Source organism: Mobula hypostoma, chromosome 7, assembly GCF_963921235.1.
Source record: "Mobula hypostoma chromosome 7, sMobHyp1.1, whole genome shotgun sequence".
Classification (NCBI taxonomy): Eukaryota; Metazoa; Chordata; class Chondrichthyes; order Myliobatiformes; family Myliobatidae; genus Mobula; species Mobula hypostoma.
In genome coordinates this window covers 53,590,683-53,608,874 of record NC_086103.1, presented here as the reverse complement: position 1 = coordinate 53,608,874, position 18,192 = coordinate 53,590,683, and the positions used below count along the sequence as shown (strand labels likewise).

Below are 18,192 nucleotides of genomic sequence, written 5' to 3'. Positions count from 1 at the left end.
AAGCATCCATGATGCATTGCAGGTCCTCAGAGTGACCAACGATGACATTGTCATCTGCATATTGGAGCTCCATGATGGAAGGAGTTGACACTTTGCTCTTTGCCTTGAACCTGTTAAGGTTAAAGAGTGCCCCCCCGCCCATCTGGACTACTTGTGGGTGGTTCTTGGCCTCTGAGGTGAAGAATGGTTGCAATTAAAATGGCAAACAGAGTTGGGGCAACGATACACCCCGGATTGACCCCAGTCTCAACCTTAAAAACGTATTATTTCCGAGTCACTGTTGCTGATGACTGTTGCACTCATACTATTGTGTAAGAGCTGCAGGATCTTGAGGTGTTTCTTCAGGCACCCAATTTTGGATAGTACCTGCCAAAGGACAGAACAATTTACAGAGCCAAATGCTTTGGTAAGGTCTATGAAGACCATTTAAAGTGGGAGATTTTTTTTCCTGGGCTTTCTCCTGCAATTGGTGTGCTGTAGAAATCATGTCACATGACCCTCTGGCTGAACGAAAGCCACACTGAGACTCAGGCAGGAGATCTTCTGGCAGAGGCGAAAGCTGGTCACATAAAATTCAGGTGAGAACCTTCCTGTTATACAGAGGAGGGAGAAACTCCTATAGTTTCCACAGTCAGCTTTGTCATCTTTTTTGAAAAGTGTGACAATCAGGGCGTCCCTGAGATCAGCTGGAATCTTCTCCTGGTCCCAGATCTTGACAAGCATGTCATGAATATGATTTAAAACTTATGTGAAAACTTCATTGAGGATTTCTGCTGGAATTCCAACAGGCCCAGTGGCCTCATTTCTCGCAGGCCGTCTACACCTCTTTGATACTAAGTGGTTTACTCATGTCCTCCTTCATGTGTCATTGTGGAAGCTGGCTGATTGTCAATGTACATATACAGTATGTCACCATATACAGCCGTGAGGTTCATTTTCCAGTATATGCAAGAAACACAATAGAATCAATGAAAGACTGCTCCCAAAGAAAGAGATGTTAATAATAATAAATAAATAAGCAATAAATATATAATTTAATTTAATTTGCTTTAGTAGTCTGAATTCATTTGAAAGTTTTAAACTACTCTATGAGTTTTATAAATTTTATTGCTTCATTTCAATGTTATTTTAATCAGTGTTTAATAGTTTGGACTGTTTTTTTTAACTCTAAGATTCACAAACAGTCCTTTTGACTGCTTTTTCAGCCAGCAATGCCTTGACCAACGCTATGCTGTCTACCTAAGCTTATCTTTCAGCAGCATCGAATGGGGCTTAATCTGAAAGCTATAGGAGCAGAATCGGCCATTCTGGCTGATTTGTTTTCCCTGTCAACACCTTTCCCCTCACTTCTCCCCATAACCTTTGATGCTCTTACTAATCAAGAACCTATCATTCTCCATTTTAAATACACTGAATGATATGGCCTCCACAGCCATCTGTGGGCAAAGAATTCCACAGATTCACTACCCTCTGACTAAAGAAATTCCTCATCACTGCTTTAAATGGATGTTCTATTCTGAGGCTGTGCTCTCTGGTCCTAGCCACCTCCCTCTATAGGAAATATCTTCACCATGTCTAACCTAGGCCTTTCAAGATTTGATAGGTTTTAATTAGATCCCCTCTCATTCTTTTAAATTCCAGCAAGTACAGGCCCAACCCCACCTTCATACACAATCCCTTTCATTTTTGGAATCATTCTTTTAAACCATCTCTCCAATGGTAGCATATGCTTTCTTAAATATGGGGTTCAAAACTGCTCACAATACTACAGATATTGATTGACTAGTGCCTTATAAAGCCTCAGCACTATATTCTTGCTTTTATATTTTACTCCTCTTGAAAGGAATGCAAACATTGCATTTACTTCCCTTACAAATAACTCAATCTGCCAGTTAAGCTTCAGGGAGCACAAGGAATCCCGAGTCCTTTTGCACCTCTGATCTCTGAATTTGCTCCCCATTTAGAAAATAGTCTATATCTTTATTCTGTCTACAAAAGTGCATGACCATACACTTCCCAATATTGTATTCCATTTGCCACTTCTTTGCCTGTTTTCCTAATCTATCTAAGTCATTCTGCAACCTCCCTACATCCTCAACACTACCTGTCCCTCTGTTTCATCTGCAAACGTGACCATAATACTATCAATTGCATCATCCAGATCATTAACATACACCGAAGAAAGAAGTGGGCCCAACACAGGCCCCTGCAGAATACCTCTAGGCATGGACAGATAATCAGAAAAGGCCTCTTTATTCCCTATCTTTGCCTTCTGCCAGTCAGCCAATCTCCTGTCCATGCTAGCATCTTTTCTGTAATACCATGGGCTCTTATCTCGTTTAGCAGCCTCATAAAGGGCACCTTGTCAAAGGTCTTCTAAAAATCTACACTGACTCTCTTATGTCTATCCCGACTGTTATTTCCTCAGAGAATTCCAATATTTGTCAGGCAAGATTTCCCCTTAAGAAGATCATGCTGAATTCTGCCTATTTTATCATTGTCTCCACATACCCTGAAACTTAATCCTTAATAATGAACTCTAACATCTTGCAAGTCAGTGAATTCAGGCTAACTGGCTGATAATTTCCTGTCTTTTGCCTCCCTCCGTTCTAAAGAGTGAAGTGATGTTTGTAATTTTTCTGCCCTCTGGAATAATTCCAGAATCTACTTATTCTTGAAGGATTACTGTAAATGCCTTCATAATTTCTTCAGCAACCTCTTTCTGAACACTGGAATGGAGTCCATCTGGAGCAGGTGACTTATCCAACTTCAGACCTTTCAGCTTCCTAAACACTTTATTTTTAGAAATAGCAGCTTCGCTCACTTATGCCCCTGACACTCTTGAATTTCTGGCATGCTGCTGGTGTCTTCTGCAATGAAGACTGATGCAATAAACTTATTGAGTTTGTCCACTATTTCTTTGATCTCCAATATCATTTTTTAGCAGTCCAATATCGCTTGTTGCCTCTCTTTTATTGTTTATCTGTCTGAAAAAAATTGATATCATTTATATTATTGACTAGATTATATTCATATTTCATCTTTTCTCTCCTTATTGCTTAATTAATTGCCGTCTGTTGGTTTCTAAAAGCTTCTCGATTCTCAAGCTTTCAAGTACTTTTTGCTGTACTGTATATCCTTGCTCTTGCTTTTATGCTGTCTTTGACTTGGCCTCTTGTCACAGTTGCGTCATCCTTCCTTTAGAATGCTTCATTTTCTTTGCGATGAACTAATCCTGCATCTTCCAAATTACTCTCAGAAATTCCAGCTATTGTTGCACTAGCATCATCCCTGCTAGTGTCCCCGTTGGTTAACTCCTGTCTTATGCTTCTGTAGTTACCTTTACTCAACTGTAATACCGATACATCTAATTTTAGCTTCTCCCTCTCAACCTGTATGGTGAGTTCTATCATATCATGAGCACTGCCTTCCAAGGTTCCTTTACCTTAAGATCTTATTACATCCAATCCAGAATTGCCTTCTCTCTCGTGGCCTTCACCACAAACAGCTCTCAATAGCCATCTCATAGGCATTCTACAGGTTCCTTCTCCTGGGATCCAGCACCAACCTGATATTCCCAGTCTATCTTCATATTGAAATACCCCATGATCTTTGCAATTTTGCCACTTTTACATGCCTTTTCTATCTCCTATTGAGTTTGTACCCCACATCTTGCCTACTGTTTGGAGGCATGTATATAACTCCCATTAGGTCTTCTTACCTTTGCAGTTTCTTAACTCTACTAAAAAAGATTCTACCTCTTCCAATCCTTTGTCACTTCTTTCTATGGCTTTTCACCAACAAAACCACCCCACCACCTCTGCTCAGCTCCCTGTCCTTTCAATATAATATGTATCCTTGTATGTTAAGCTCCCAGCTGTGATCTTCTTCCATCCCCAACTCTGTGATGCCCACAACATTGTACCTGCCAATTTCTAACTACGCTACAAGATCATCTACCTTATTTCATATACTGCGTGCATTCAGATGTAACACCTTCAGTCTTGTATTCACTGCCTTTCTTTTCAATTTTATCTCCATGTTTCCTGATAGTAAATTCTTATTCCTCTTTGAACTTTTTGTCTTCTCTTTATTCTGGAGACTTCGATAACCTCTTCTGCACTCTCCTCTTCTACTTTATCCATCCTTTTCCAACCCATTCCCCTCACCCCAGTCCAGTGACTCCTCAGGACCCTGATCCCAGCATGGTTTTGTTGAGCCTGTCCCGTCGGAACAGTTCCCTCCTTCCCCAGTACTGGTGCCAATATCCCACTAATTCCAGCCCACTTCTCCCACACCAATCTTTGAGCTCAGTCATTTGATTCTGTGATCTTACTGGTACTGCGGCATTTGCACATCTTGGATATCAATCCAAAGATTATTACCTACTTAGATCTGCATTTTAATTTAGTCCCTAGCTGTTCAAATTCCCTCGGCAAAACTTCGTTCCTCATTCTTCATACATTGTTGGTACCCACATGGACCATAACAACTGGATCTTTCCCCCTCTCTCCATATTCCTTGCAGATCAGATAAGAGGTTCAGAACGCAGGCACCAGGCAGACAACACAGCCTTTGGACACTGATCTTTGAGACAGAGAATTGTGTCTAATGTCCTGATTAAATTATCCCTAATTAGAACTACATTTCTGTTCTCTTCCCCTCTTAAATGGCTCCCTGAAACTTGGAGCCAACATTCAGTTGCTCATCCTTCCTCTCAATGAGATTTACATGGGCAACATCCCGCCTTGCAGCTGAGGGCGGGGCGAATTTTTGCAGGAAATTCTCGACAAAGGAATCAAGAAAGGTAGGTGGAAAGGAAGGACAGTTTGTCCACTGAAGACTGCAAAATCTGATCTGTTATAGTACATCTTACAAAGTTTGTTCACTGAACTTTGTTAAGCTGTTCTCTTTAATATATTTTGCTAACATGCATTAATCTTCAATATTTTTGTATTTCTACAATGTATTGAGACTGTTTATAAATTAACAGTGATTATGTTTATAAGCTATTCAGTGAAATAAAAGGATTTTTAGAAGTCCTGAAGACATCAGAGATGCAAATCAACCCCATTTAAATTTTTCATTTTCAGGCCTTTGTCTTTCCTTTCCATTTTGACATAAGATAATAAATAGTTAAGCAACTGAGAAGTTCTGAAAGATCAACACATTTAGGTTGGACCTGATGTGATTTGTCAGTCAATTGAACTTTTATTTTTTTCTCAGATGTATTGGGTTAATATAGCTAAGCATTGTTTAATGATATTTTATATCAGCAGTGTTATATCCTTCAACACAATAAACTGAGGCATAGAAATAAACAATATCTCTTTGTTTACTTGTTAAACTGCTTTAATCATCAAAATGGATTTGGGGTTCAAAATTCTCAGAATAACCTTTACTTTTTCATATCTATGTAATCCTATCAATTGCTTATATTCAAATAATAGAACACTATTATTTATCATGATGCTTTTGATTTGTAGAGGTATTTGGTGTATTTATTGGTTGCCCCTTTTGAACAGTAAATGGTGGCTGGTCCACATGGACAGAGTGGTGGCCCTGTAGCACTACCTGTGGTAGAGGATGGCAGCAAAGAACACGCACTTGTACCAACCCTAGCCCTCAGAATGGTGGATCATTCTGTGATGGAGAGAACACCCAGAAAACTGCCTGCACCATCTTGTGTCCAGGTAATTATTTAACTTCTAATTGTTTTTCATATATTTCAGTTGCCTATTCCCAATTTTCAGTTGGGACTATGTATAAGCTGAAAAACTAGAGACTCAGAATTAATCAGTCGTAGAAACTAACAGATATTCATTCATTTTCATTCTCTCTCTCTCTCTCTCTCTCACACACACACACACACACACCACTCACATCTAAACATGCTAATAATTTCATCTGCAGAACTTTGTCAGTAACAGTTTGGAAATCTTAAAAAAAACACGTGATTGAGCAGGAGATCAAATGAGAATGAAAACTGGTGACAATAGGTGGAGTTATGTGGACAGTGAAACAAAAGCTATTGAAGGAGTGAGATTTCAGTGCGAATGTAAAGGTGTGAGTTGTGGAGTTACAGTGAGTGAATGTGAAAGTAACTGGCTCCGAACTTGAGTTGTGAAAATGAAATACAAGTCAGTGAGTGTCTGTGTGATGGATATTAACTGTCCAGGGCCCAGGGGAACATTTTACTAAGCTCAGCTTTCTAACACAACAGCAAACTCTTCCAGGGTCAGTGACTTATTTTTGAGCAAGTTAAAGTGCCAACCAATATTCCTTGCTCATCCACTTGTAAGCAAGTGAGCAAAAGGGTCCTCATTGGCCCATTATTTAATCAAGAGAAAACAAGGGGGTCCACTTCTGTTTAATTAAACAATGCATTCACCTGGGCTGACAAATGTAACTGAAAAATGTCACATTGTGTGAAGTCAGCAAGCAGTGAAACTGTAAGAGAACAGGTAGGTTTGTTAGGAATGACAGAAAATGACTAGAATCTATTCCTCTGCTTTCAATTTCTGCAATAGACAACTCGTTCATCTGCAACATGTTAGTATGACTTTTAGTTTATAGGGGTTGTACCTCCATTTTGGAAATCCTTTGTTTCTGAAATCATTTGTAATTTGGTAATCCTTTATAAGATAAAATTCTCAAAACTCAGGATTTCTATTTAAATATAAATGTATCACTAAAAATGAATGAACAGTGTTTAAACTACTTTGATAACTGGAAGTATGTCTTCATTGGTTGGGGGGGGGTTGCTGCTCAAATGACAGGAATTAGCTGCTAAACTCACTGTGGATGATAAACAGGGAAGTGATCGAGCTTTTGAAGAGTAGTTGGCTATAGTTTTACCTCCCTCTAGTGCAAGTATGCATAGCCATCTGTATCTGATAGGGCTTAGGATTCTTATTTGAGCTCAGAAACTCAAGGACAGCAAACCCAATACCATTACATCTCTGTGATTGAGTGGAAGATATACAAGGAAGATAGAGTGCAGAAGTAATAAAAAAAAGTAGAATACAACATTTCTATTTACTTGGAACACTTAAGACATACAGTCCATATTGCACACACTTTCAGTAACCAATTTTCTTTTTGAAGCTTCTTCCAAATACATATATGTAAGCTGGACACCAATTGATACAAATCACCTAAATACAATTAACACTATCTAATTACAATTAACACAAATTAATATATGTCACAAGGATACAATTAACACAAACATACAGTGGAATAGCAGCTGATTTTCAAGGCATTTATAATTGTTCGATGTTTTCTACTAATAAGTATCTTTTTATACACTATTATTTACTGTAAACAATTTTTCCATAATCATTTGAATGAAATTTTTGAGTAGATTATATTTAGAAAATTATTGAATAAACCAAGCAAATTTTTGTCTGGGGTTCTCCCAAGACAAGCATTGCAGCTGGACCTGAAAGGATTTGTCAGATCCAATGGTCCAGGGTAAGAATTCAATGATGTAACAATGGCAGCAAATTCTGCTTAAAATGCATCTGTTGAAAGTTGCAGAATATCATGAGGCATGACACAGGAGCACTATTAAAGAAAAATTGCCTCCACACAAAGGAAGGAGCTACAATGGAAGGTGACCAAAGGAATGACATAGAAGAAAATAAGAATGGGGGTCAATTGGAGTGTGGGTAGGAGGTGGTCGAGGATGTATTAAGGGAATAAAAAAAAGAGGGCTGGTGATCTGACATGTAAGCAAAATCTGCTAGAAATTATTGTGAAAAAGGAAGATGAGTTGATGTTAACTGATATTTTAACCAATTTTTTTTGAATTTCAGGTACTGATAAACTTTTTATTCCTTTCCATATTTATTCTTTGGTTTTTAATGAAAATTGTACAATAACTTGGTCAGTTCTGTTCGTAGGTTGTTATGTATACTTATAATTTAATTTCTTCTCTATATTTAGTGTATATTAATATGCTAGTAAACGCAGGGAGAAACAACAAAAGTTAACAGCATGTTTTCTGTGATCTAAACTTGGAATTCCAGCATGAGTTTTTCCAGCATTTTCTTTCACATTTCCAGCATCTGCTTCTGTAGTTTTTTGTTTACTGACTACACAATGAAACAATGTTTTTCTAACTTTTCTGGAAAAGCAGTTTTAATGAGAGTAAAGATTAGCGAGAGTCAAGAGAATTGTGTGAACAGATAAACAAATGATTTTGAAGGATTGAAATTTCTGCCCTCTGATACATAAGCTATGTCTCCCATTAAATCTAACTACAGAGTGAAGCAAGTAGCAATAATCTGAAAATATTTTAAGAAAATAGTTTTGAGTATCTATGCCACCTCTACCCAGCTCACACCTCACCCTTTACTAATGGGTATTGAACATCTGAAAATTAGTGGCTAGTTCCGAATGAGCTTCTCCTCAAATTTATACAAAGATAGCACTTAGTTTTGTTGTCAATATCCATTTTCATTTTGTAGTTATTCCACATTATCCTGTGCTATTCTCCTCAGATGAATAACTAATAATTTTTTTTTCATTAAAACCAATGAGGGATTTAATTGTGAATAAGTATTTCTTTTTGTTCAAGAAAATATCTCATAATTGTAATCATCTTGTCAATAAATTGTATATATTTTTGATATGAATGATCACAATTCCATTTAATTTTAAAAGATAGAAGATAAATTAGTCTTGTGTAATGTTACAAAAGGTGTACAAAGTGTGAAATTGTACTCCCACCACAAAAGACATCTGAATTCTGCTTTCTCTGTGCAGTTTTGTTATTGTTCTGGTGACCAAGGAATAATTGATCCATAGGATGAATTTGCTTAGAAGTATTCACACACATATAAGATATGTATTTAGTTCAGCCATTGTAAGCTACAAAATCAAGGATAGAGCAGGGGCAATGAATCAAACAAAAGTTAAGTGAATGATACATCAGATGCAGTTAATTGACTATACCTTAGCATTTAAAATAATCATTCCCGCAGTCCCATTTGAAGAGCTACAGAACCTAGGTCTCTGTACCTTCCTCTACAACTGGATCATCAACTTCCTGACCGGAAGACCAGAATCTGTGCAGTTTGGAAATAACATTTCAATCAACACTGGTGCACCACAGGGATGTGTGCTTAACCCACTGCTCTTCTATCTCTACACTCATGATTGTGGTTAGGCATAGCTCAAACAGCATCTATAAATTTGCTGATGATCCAACCATTGGTGGAAGGATTTCAGATGGTGATGAAACGGGTTACAGGAGCGAGACATACTAGTTAGTTGAGTGGTGTTACAGCAACAACCTTGCGCTCAGCCTCAGCAAGACCAAGGAGCCGATAGTTGACTTCAGAAAAGGTAAGACAAGGAACGCAACCCAATCCTCATAGAGGGCTCAGAAGTGAAGAGAGTGAGAAATTTCAAGTTCCTGGGTGTCAATATCTCTGAGGACCTAAGTTGGATGCAACATATAGATGGAGCTATATAAAGAATGCAAGATAGCCGCTATATTTCATTAGGAGTTTGAGGAAATTTGATTTGTCAATTAAAACACTCAAACTTCTACAAATGTACTGTGGAGAGCATTCTGACTAGCCACATCACCGTCTGTATGTGGGGTGGGGGGGGCTACTGCGCAAGATAGCAGTAAGTTGCAGAGACTTGAAAAATTAGTCAGCTCCATTATGGGTCCTAACCTCCTTAGGATCCACTACATCGTCAAAGAGCGGTGACTTAGGAGGGCAATCAATAAGGATCCCTCCACACAGGACACGTCCTTTTCTCATTGTTACCGTCGAGAAGGTGGTACAGAAGCCTGAAGGTGCACACTCAGCAATTCAGGAATGGCTTTTCCCCTTTCTCATCCAATTTCTAAATGGACATTGAACCCATGAACATTACCTTACTACTTTTTCTTCTGTTCTTTTTGCACTGCTTATTTTACCTTAACTCTTTAATACACATACTTACTGTAATTAAGTCTTTTTTCTCTATATGTATTTATCATGTACTTAATTGTACCACTGCTGTAAATTTTATAACATATTCCAGAGATATTAAACCTGATTCTGATGCATATGGCCAGAGAATGTTAAAACTTCAAGAACCGTTTATGTGGATGTTATGGGATGGGGAGAAGATTGTGGAACTGCTGATGGGAGATCTGGAAAATATTTTTATGCTCAAGAAAATTAGTTCCAAGCTGTAGAACTTGGAGCAAAGGTAACAATGACTCCCACTCCCACTCCCACTAATCAAGCTCTTTTAATATAGCACATGCAGATATCAGAGGAAATGACCAAAATCTTTGTCAAAATTTTAAGGACTATTTTAAGGAGAGGTGCTGAGGATTAGGGCGAGGTCTTAAGTGTTTAATCACTTGGCAGCCGAAACGTAACCGTCAATGATGAACCAATTAAATTCAGGATTGCTCAGGAGAACAGAATTGGAATTTGCTTCGGGTGACTGGCCATACTAAAGGAGTTTTATAAACTGAGAATTAAAAAATGGTAAACACGAGGAATTCTGCAGATGCTGGAAATTCAAGCAACACACATCAAAGTTGCTGGTGAATGCAGCAGGCCAGGCAGCATCTCTAAGAAGAGGTACCGTTGACGTTTCGGGCCGAGACCCTTCGTCCTGACGAAGGGTCTCGGCCCGAAACGTCGACTGTACCTCTTCCTAGAATTAAAAATTGGTTCCGTTATTTTAGGGGAAGCGTCTTTTGGGGAGGAATAGGAAGGAAGATGTGTGTATGGCAAGACTGAGGTTTGGACATATGGGTTTGCACTCCACCTTGGCACTTGTTGGTAAACATGGGAATGGGTGGTGTGACTTTAGTAAGGTGCCAGAGACAGTGGAACATGTGATCATGATGTGCCACAGGTAATCAAAAGAATGTAGGAAGCTGTTTAGGCAATTATTGGGTAGATCTGGAGTGCCTAGCTTGCAGGATATTCTGGCACCTGGAGCAGGGATGGTTAAGTCCTGTGGGGCTCGAGTGAACTTTTAAATTAAAACAGGTTTGTGAGGCCATCATGGATCCTGTCATACTCCTTAACAGTAGGTGGTGGTAATGCACCTTCCTGATAAGTGTGAGCCACCATTAGCACAGAAGAAGAGAATTGGAACGGATGGGGGTATAGTCATAGAAAAATGGAGGAAGGAGTCAAACCATTGAAATCTTGAAATGGGGAGTTAATTAAAATATGAGAACACTCAGTCCTCTTTTTATTGTCATTTAGAAATGCATACATGCATTAAGAAATGATAAAATGTTTCTCCGGAGTGATATCACAGAAAACAGGACAAACCAAAGACTAATACTGACAGAACCACATAATTATAACACATAGTTACAGCAGTGCAAAGCAATACCATAATTTGATGAAGAACAAACCATGGGCACGGTAAATAGTCTCAAAAGTCCCCGAGTCGATCGACTTCCGAGTCCCTGATAGCAGGCGGCAAAAGGGATAAACTCCCTGCCATAAACCTCCAGGCACCGTCAACTTGCCGATGCCTTGGAAGCAGCTGACCACAGCCGACACTGAGTCTATCCGTCCGAAAACTTCGAGCTTCCGACCAGCCTCTCCAATACAGCCTCCCGAGCGCCTTCGACCTCGCCCCGGCCGCTGAAACAAGCAAAACCAAGGATTTTGGGGCCTTCTGCTCCAGAGATTCCGGTTACCACACAGTAGCAGCGGCAGCGAAGCGGGCATTTCAGAAGTATTCCAGATGTTCCTCCATGCTCTCTCGTCTGTCTCCATCAAATCAGAATTGTGCAAGGTCCCCTACTTGACAGATAACAGACATCACCACTGAAGTGGCCGCGCGCACTGCTGTCGTACCCCCATCTTCTCCTCCCGAATATGTTAATTGCTTTTAGGATTTTAAAACTGGAACATTTCAGCCAATTGAAACTACCTCAGAAGAGAGTAGTAGACTTCTCAGACAATGCTATGAATATTCTTGTAATTGAAATTAATTGGGATTGGGGAAACAGACAAAGAAGATTACATAGTAGGAAATCTGCCAACAGAGAAGCCACGACAATGGGAAGGATGTGCACTCTGATATTGGAACCTCCTAACTTCCCTGACCTTCCCCCTTCAGTTCACTGATAACACGATTTCTGCAAAGGTAAGTGTGTTAATAGCAAGCTCTATTTTAATGTTTACAAACTGGAGTCCAATATAACTTACAAAAGTTTAATGACAGCGCTAAAGGTTACATGGTTAGGAATGATTAACATAGGACAATTATTTAAGCAGACATTCCTGTAAGGCATCCATACCCTTGGAATAACTGTTTCTCAAAATCATTAGCATGATAACCCTTTAATTTTTTTACAGCTGTGCAGACCGACCATTGCTCTGAGCAGGAAATTTTTACATGGCCTGAATACTGTGTGGCACTTAAAATTGTTTTATAATATGCATACTATGAATATTTAGAATGAAAATTGGAAAATCACATACTATTATTTTTATTAATTGAAGGGTATAATGAAACACAGTATAACAAAGAAAATATTTCACATTTAAGTGTGTTCTCATCTATCTTTCTTACAAATTCATTGTCTTTAAACACTGTCCAGAGGAATTTTGTATCCAGATGAAAAATGCATCTTAATCTACATTCGATCATTTAAATCAGGCATTCCCAACCTTTTTTATGCCATAGACCCCTATCATTAACCAAGGGGTCTATGGACACCAGTTGGGAACCCCTGAAGTGGAACATTTTCTACTCTTTCTGGACTGACATTTGATTGAATTCATAAGACTGATTCCACATTCACAGTCAGCACTAGAAGCTTGAAATGTTTCAATGATATTGACATGACTTGACAGTTCTTCAAAATCTCTGTTTCTAAGCACGTGGTTCAGCATATCAGTGGACGTCTTAATTGAACCAGTCTTAACTTTCGCAGAAACAACAAATTTAAGATCGCTGTATTAGAACCATAGAATAATAGAACAATACAGCACAGAAATAGGCCTTTTGGCCCTTCTTGGCTGTGCCAAACCATTTTTTCTGCCTAGTCCCACTAACCTGCAACTGGAACAAATCCCTCCATACACTTCTCATCCATGTAGCTGTCCAAGTTTTTCTTAAATGTTAAAAGTGAGCCTGCATTTACCACTTCATCTGGCAGCTCATTCCAAACTCCCACCACTCTCTGTGTGAAGAAGCTCCCCCTAATGTTCCCTTTAAACTTTTACCCCTTCACCCTTAACCCATGTCCTCTGGTTTTTTTCTCCCTTAGCCTCAGTGGAAAAAGCCTGCTTGCATTCATTCTATCTATACCCATCATAATTTTATATACCTCAATCAAATCTCCCCTCATTCTTCTACACTCCAGGGAATAAAGTCCTAACCTATTCAACCTTTCTCTGTAACTCAGTTTCTCAAGTCCGAGCAACATCCTTGTAAACCTTCTCTACACTCTTTCAACCTTAATAATATCCTCCCTGTAATTTGGTGACCAAAACTGTACACAATACTCCAAATTCGTCCTCACCAATGCCATATACAACCTCACCATAACATTCCAACTCTTATACTCAATACTTTGATTTATAAAGGCCAATGTACCAAAAGCTCTCTTTATGACCCCGTCTACCTGTGATGCCACTTTTAGGGAATTTTGTATCTGTATTCCCAGATCCCTCTGTTCTACTGCACTTCTCAGTGCCCTACCATTTACCTTGTATTTTCTACCTTGGTTTGTCCTTCCAAAGTGCAATACCTCACACTTATCTGTATTAAACTCCATCTGCCATTTTTCAGCCCATTTTTGCAGCTGGTCCAAATCCCTCTGCAAGCTTTGAAAATTTTCCTCACTGTCCACTACACCTCCAATCTGTGTATCATCAACAAATTTGCTGATCCAATTTACCACATTATCATCCAGATCATTGATATAGATGACAAATAACAATGGACCCAGCACTGATCCCTGTGGCACACCACTAGTCACAGGCCTCCACTCAGAGAAGGAATCCTCCAACACCACTCTCTGGCTTCTTCCATTGAGCCAATGTCTAATCCAATTTACTACCTCTCCATGTATACCTAGCAACTGAATCTTCCTAACTAACCTCCCATGCGGGACCTTGTCAAAGGCCTTACTGAAGTCCATGTAGACAACATCCATTGCCTTCCCTTCATCCACTTTCCTGGTAACCTCCTTGAAAAACTCTAATAGATTGGTTAAACATGACCTACCACACACAAAGCCATGTTGACTCTCCCTAATAAGTCCCTGTCTATCCAAATACTTGTAGATCCTATCTTTCAGTACTCCTTCCAATAATTTACCTACTACCGACGTCAAACTTACCGGCCTATAATTTCCCAGATTACTCTTAGAGCCTTTTTTAAACAATGGAACAACATGAGCTATCCTCCAATCCCCCGGAACCTCATTTTAAATATATCTGCCAGAGCCCCTGCAATTTCAACACTAGTCTCCTTCAAGGTCTGAGGGAATACCCTGTCAGGTCCTGGGGATTTATCTACTCTGATTTGCCTCAAGATAGTAAGCACCTCCTCCTCCTTGATCTGTATAGGTTCCATGACCTCACTACTTGCTTGCCTTATTTCCATTGCCTCCATGCCAATTTCCTTAGTAAATACAGACGCAAAAAAATAAATTTAAGATCTCCCCCATTTCTTTTGGTTCCATACATAACTGAACACTCTGATCTTCAAGAGGACCAATCTTGTCCCTTACTATCCTTTTGCTCTTAATATACCTGTAGAAGATCTTTGGATTATCCTTCACCTTGACTGCGAAAGCAACTTCATGTCTTCTTTTAGCCCTCCTGATTTCTTTCTTAAGTATTTTTTTGCATTTTTTATACTCCTCAAGCACCTTATTTGTTCCCTGTTTCCTATACATGTCATAAATCTCTCTCTTCTTCTTTATCAGAGTTCCAATATCCCTTGAGAACCAAGGTTCCTTATTCTTATTCACTTTGCCTTTAATCCTGACAGGAACATACAAACTTCGCACTCTCAAAATTTCTCCTTTGAAGGCCTCCCACTTACCAATCATATCCTTGCCAGAGAACAACCTGTCCCAATCCACGCTTTTTAGATCCTTTCTCATTTCTTCAAATTTGGCCTTTTTCCAGTTTAGAACCTCAACCCAAGGACCAGATCTATCTTTATCCATGATCATGATTGCTGCGATAACTTTGAGGCATCATTTTTGTTGTAATAGTAGCTGAGTAATTTTTTGTCAGTCACATAACATTCTCTTTTCCAAATTCAAAATTGGTTGCATTTGCAATGGGAACAGGGTCAAATGCTTACCTTTCTATTCACTCATTGTCAGGAGAGCTCTTATTCAAGTGATTACACACCTTGAATGAATCGAATAATAGGTACAGTTTCTACGGCGGAACTTGTAGATGCAAGCAGGTCTTTCACTTTATCACTCCAATAAACAGTATCACCATGATACTGTGACTGTAACATGTTAATTTCTACTTTTGCATTCTCTGGTAATTCAATTGTATTCAAACAGCTTTTGTGAAGGAAATTTGCAAATACAAGATCTTCTAAAAGGTTAAGAACGGTTAAATTAATTAATATTGCAGATTGGTCAAAATCTTAATGCTGATTGAATCGTTATATTCATTAACATACCCTTTGTAAACCTGGATCAAAACTTTGTAATTCCTCATTAAAGCAGCAATGGAAAATGTCTTGACAGCCATCTTACTTCGTTAAGTGGTCGAAATGACACATCACATTCTGTGACATGAGATAATTCTAGCTTTCCTTTATAGCTGATGACCTGCTGAACATTGTATATGCTGTTTGTAGCAGTGTTTCTATATCCTGCATAGTCCCAGGTCTTCTTTGTGTGAAATGTCATGTCGCTCAGACAGATACTTAATTTCTCAGTGAATAATTATTGCCACATCATTATTCTTTCCAAGCATAACATTTGCCCCGTCTGACGTAAACATCACCAACTTTTGAATCTCAAGATGATTGTTGATATAAAAACTATTTATTGCCAAGTTAATATTGATACTGTCACATGCAGTTAGTTTCAAAATACCCACAAACACAATCTCATCAGAAGTTTAATTTTCTTGTTGAAACTTAAAATACAAAAGTAACATGTTTTGTACAGAAACTTCTTTAATTTTGTCAGCAGTTAGTGTATGGAAAGAAGATTTCTGCAGTTCTTCCATTATTTGTTTCTGAAGCGCAAAACTAATACACTCAGCAAATTCAGACACATGGTTCATGCTGCAGCAACTCTCTGAAATATTTACATATTTGGCCACATGCATGAATTTCTTATATGAAATCCAAAGAAGCATTAATGTTAATTGCTAAGATGATGTTATCAATTACCATCTTGACCATATCAGAGTTAGAATTTTTTTGTACATCATGTTTCATTCTTATTTCATGTTCTTTTGGAAGTTCAGTTAGCATGAACAGAGTTCCACATTTTTTTTGGCTGCGTAATTTGGTAACTGCATCTTTCTGAATTCTCTGGTTAAGGTGTTGTTTTAAGTAATCTAACTTGCATTCTTCCCATTTTGTTCCACGACTGAACTTCCATCTGCCCCCGACCCCTCAACTTTCACTTCTGCACAAATGATACAGTACCCTACACTGGTGATGTATGTAATTGGTGGAAGCTTAGGTAATTCACAACCACCAACATTGACTTGGGGTTCACTTTAAGAGGCTGGTTTGACATGATGACGTATTACGTAAAGTTCAGTTTTTTTGGAGTACAATAAATGAGTTGTTACAGTTTTTCTTAACCATAAAATACCTCTACCGTTACATTTGTGAAAATCTACATTGGTGACCCCAATTCTCCAGGACAAATCCAGAATTATTGACTATGTTGGCCAAACAAGAGAAACTCTGTAGATGCTGTAAATCTGATCAACACACTCAAAATGCTAGAGCAACTCAGCAGGTCAGGCAGCATCAATTTTTTAAAAAGTACAGTCACCGTTTTGACAGGACTCATGTTGACCAACCCAGATACTTTGAAATGGAGTCCTGGGAGCAAAATGGTGTTGCTTGGTTTGTACAAACCGAGACCCAATTCGCACTGTGAGGAATCACTACCGAAGACACCATTTTTTTTTAATGTGGTGGCGCTGCTCAGCAACTCCATGGCAGTGAGAGTGATGAGTCTGTTTGAACACCCGCCTGAACACGATAAATACCAATCACTGAAAACTTACCTTTTGCAGTCCTTTGGACTATCGGAGTCTGAATGTGCCAAACAAATGCTCTCCATGCCCAGCATCAATGATGCTAAGCCTTCAGAGCTAATGGACCACATTCTGTCTCTCCTGCGAAATCACCATCCTTGTTTGATTTTTAAAGAACTCTTCATGCAACAATTGCCTGATCGAGTTCACAGAGTCCTCACTAACGCACCCATTAAGGATCACAGTGAGCTTCCGATAGTGGATGATAGTCCACACTCAGCCAGGCAGCAGTACATCATTCCTCCTTTCCCTGCCTCAGCAAGGTTCCCAACATAAGGATGCTGTGACTGTGAAACAGATGACACCTGGCCTGTGTTTTTACCATGCTTGCTTTGGTACAAATACTAGGAAGTGACGATGCCTTACAGTTTCGACAATGCCAGCACATCAGGATATTAGAGATCAGTGAATACTGTAGCTCCCAGCCTCCAGAGAAAGGTTCGTTATGGATATCCTTACAGGATGACTCTTCCAGTGTCACACGGGCGCTCAAGTGAGTGTGCTGCTAGTATCGCCTATTGAGAAGGCGAAGAGCGATGAAATCTTGCTGGAGGCTGCCAATGGCAGCAGGATCCAGACTTGAGGGACATGGTAGGTGACACTCTGCTTCAGTGGGCGACATTACAAATGGAATTCATCCTGGCTAAGGTAGCTAGACCTCCACTCACTGCTGATTTCCTGTGTACCCATGGACTATCAGTCGATCTTAAAAACTGGTGGCTTGTGGATGTCAAGAACTTTGGGTCATTACCCTGTTCACCAAGCAAGTTTCCCAAAACAACCATGTGAAGCGAACGCACCACTGTATATGAATTTGTTCAACTATTGGGCAAATTCCCAAACCTCACCAAGCCCACTATCTCCACTATGGTCACAGAACATGGGGTCAAGCACCACATTCCCACAACTGGCCCACCACACAGCT

The 18,192-nt window shown here is 39.2% G+C and overlaps 1 protein-coding gene across 6 annotated transcripts in view; it reads left to right on the top strand.

Moving 5' to 3' along the window:
* Positions 1-18,192, top strand: part of unc5a (unc-5 netrin receptor A) — a 613,315-nt gene that overhangs the window by 451,443 nt on the left and 143,680 nt on the right. For 5 of the 6 annotated variants that reach the window (XM_063053439.1, XM_063053436.1, XM_063053434.1 and 2 more), the window contains one exon: positions 5,526-5,693. The exons of the other annotated variant lie outside the window; for it this stretch is intronic. In XM_063053439.1, the coding sequence (XP_062909509.1) occupies positions 5,526-5,693 (168 nt within the window). The remainder of the gene's footprint in view (positions 1-5,525; positions 5,694-18,192) is intronic. 6 annotated transcript variants of the gene reach the window in all.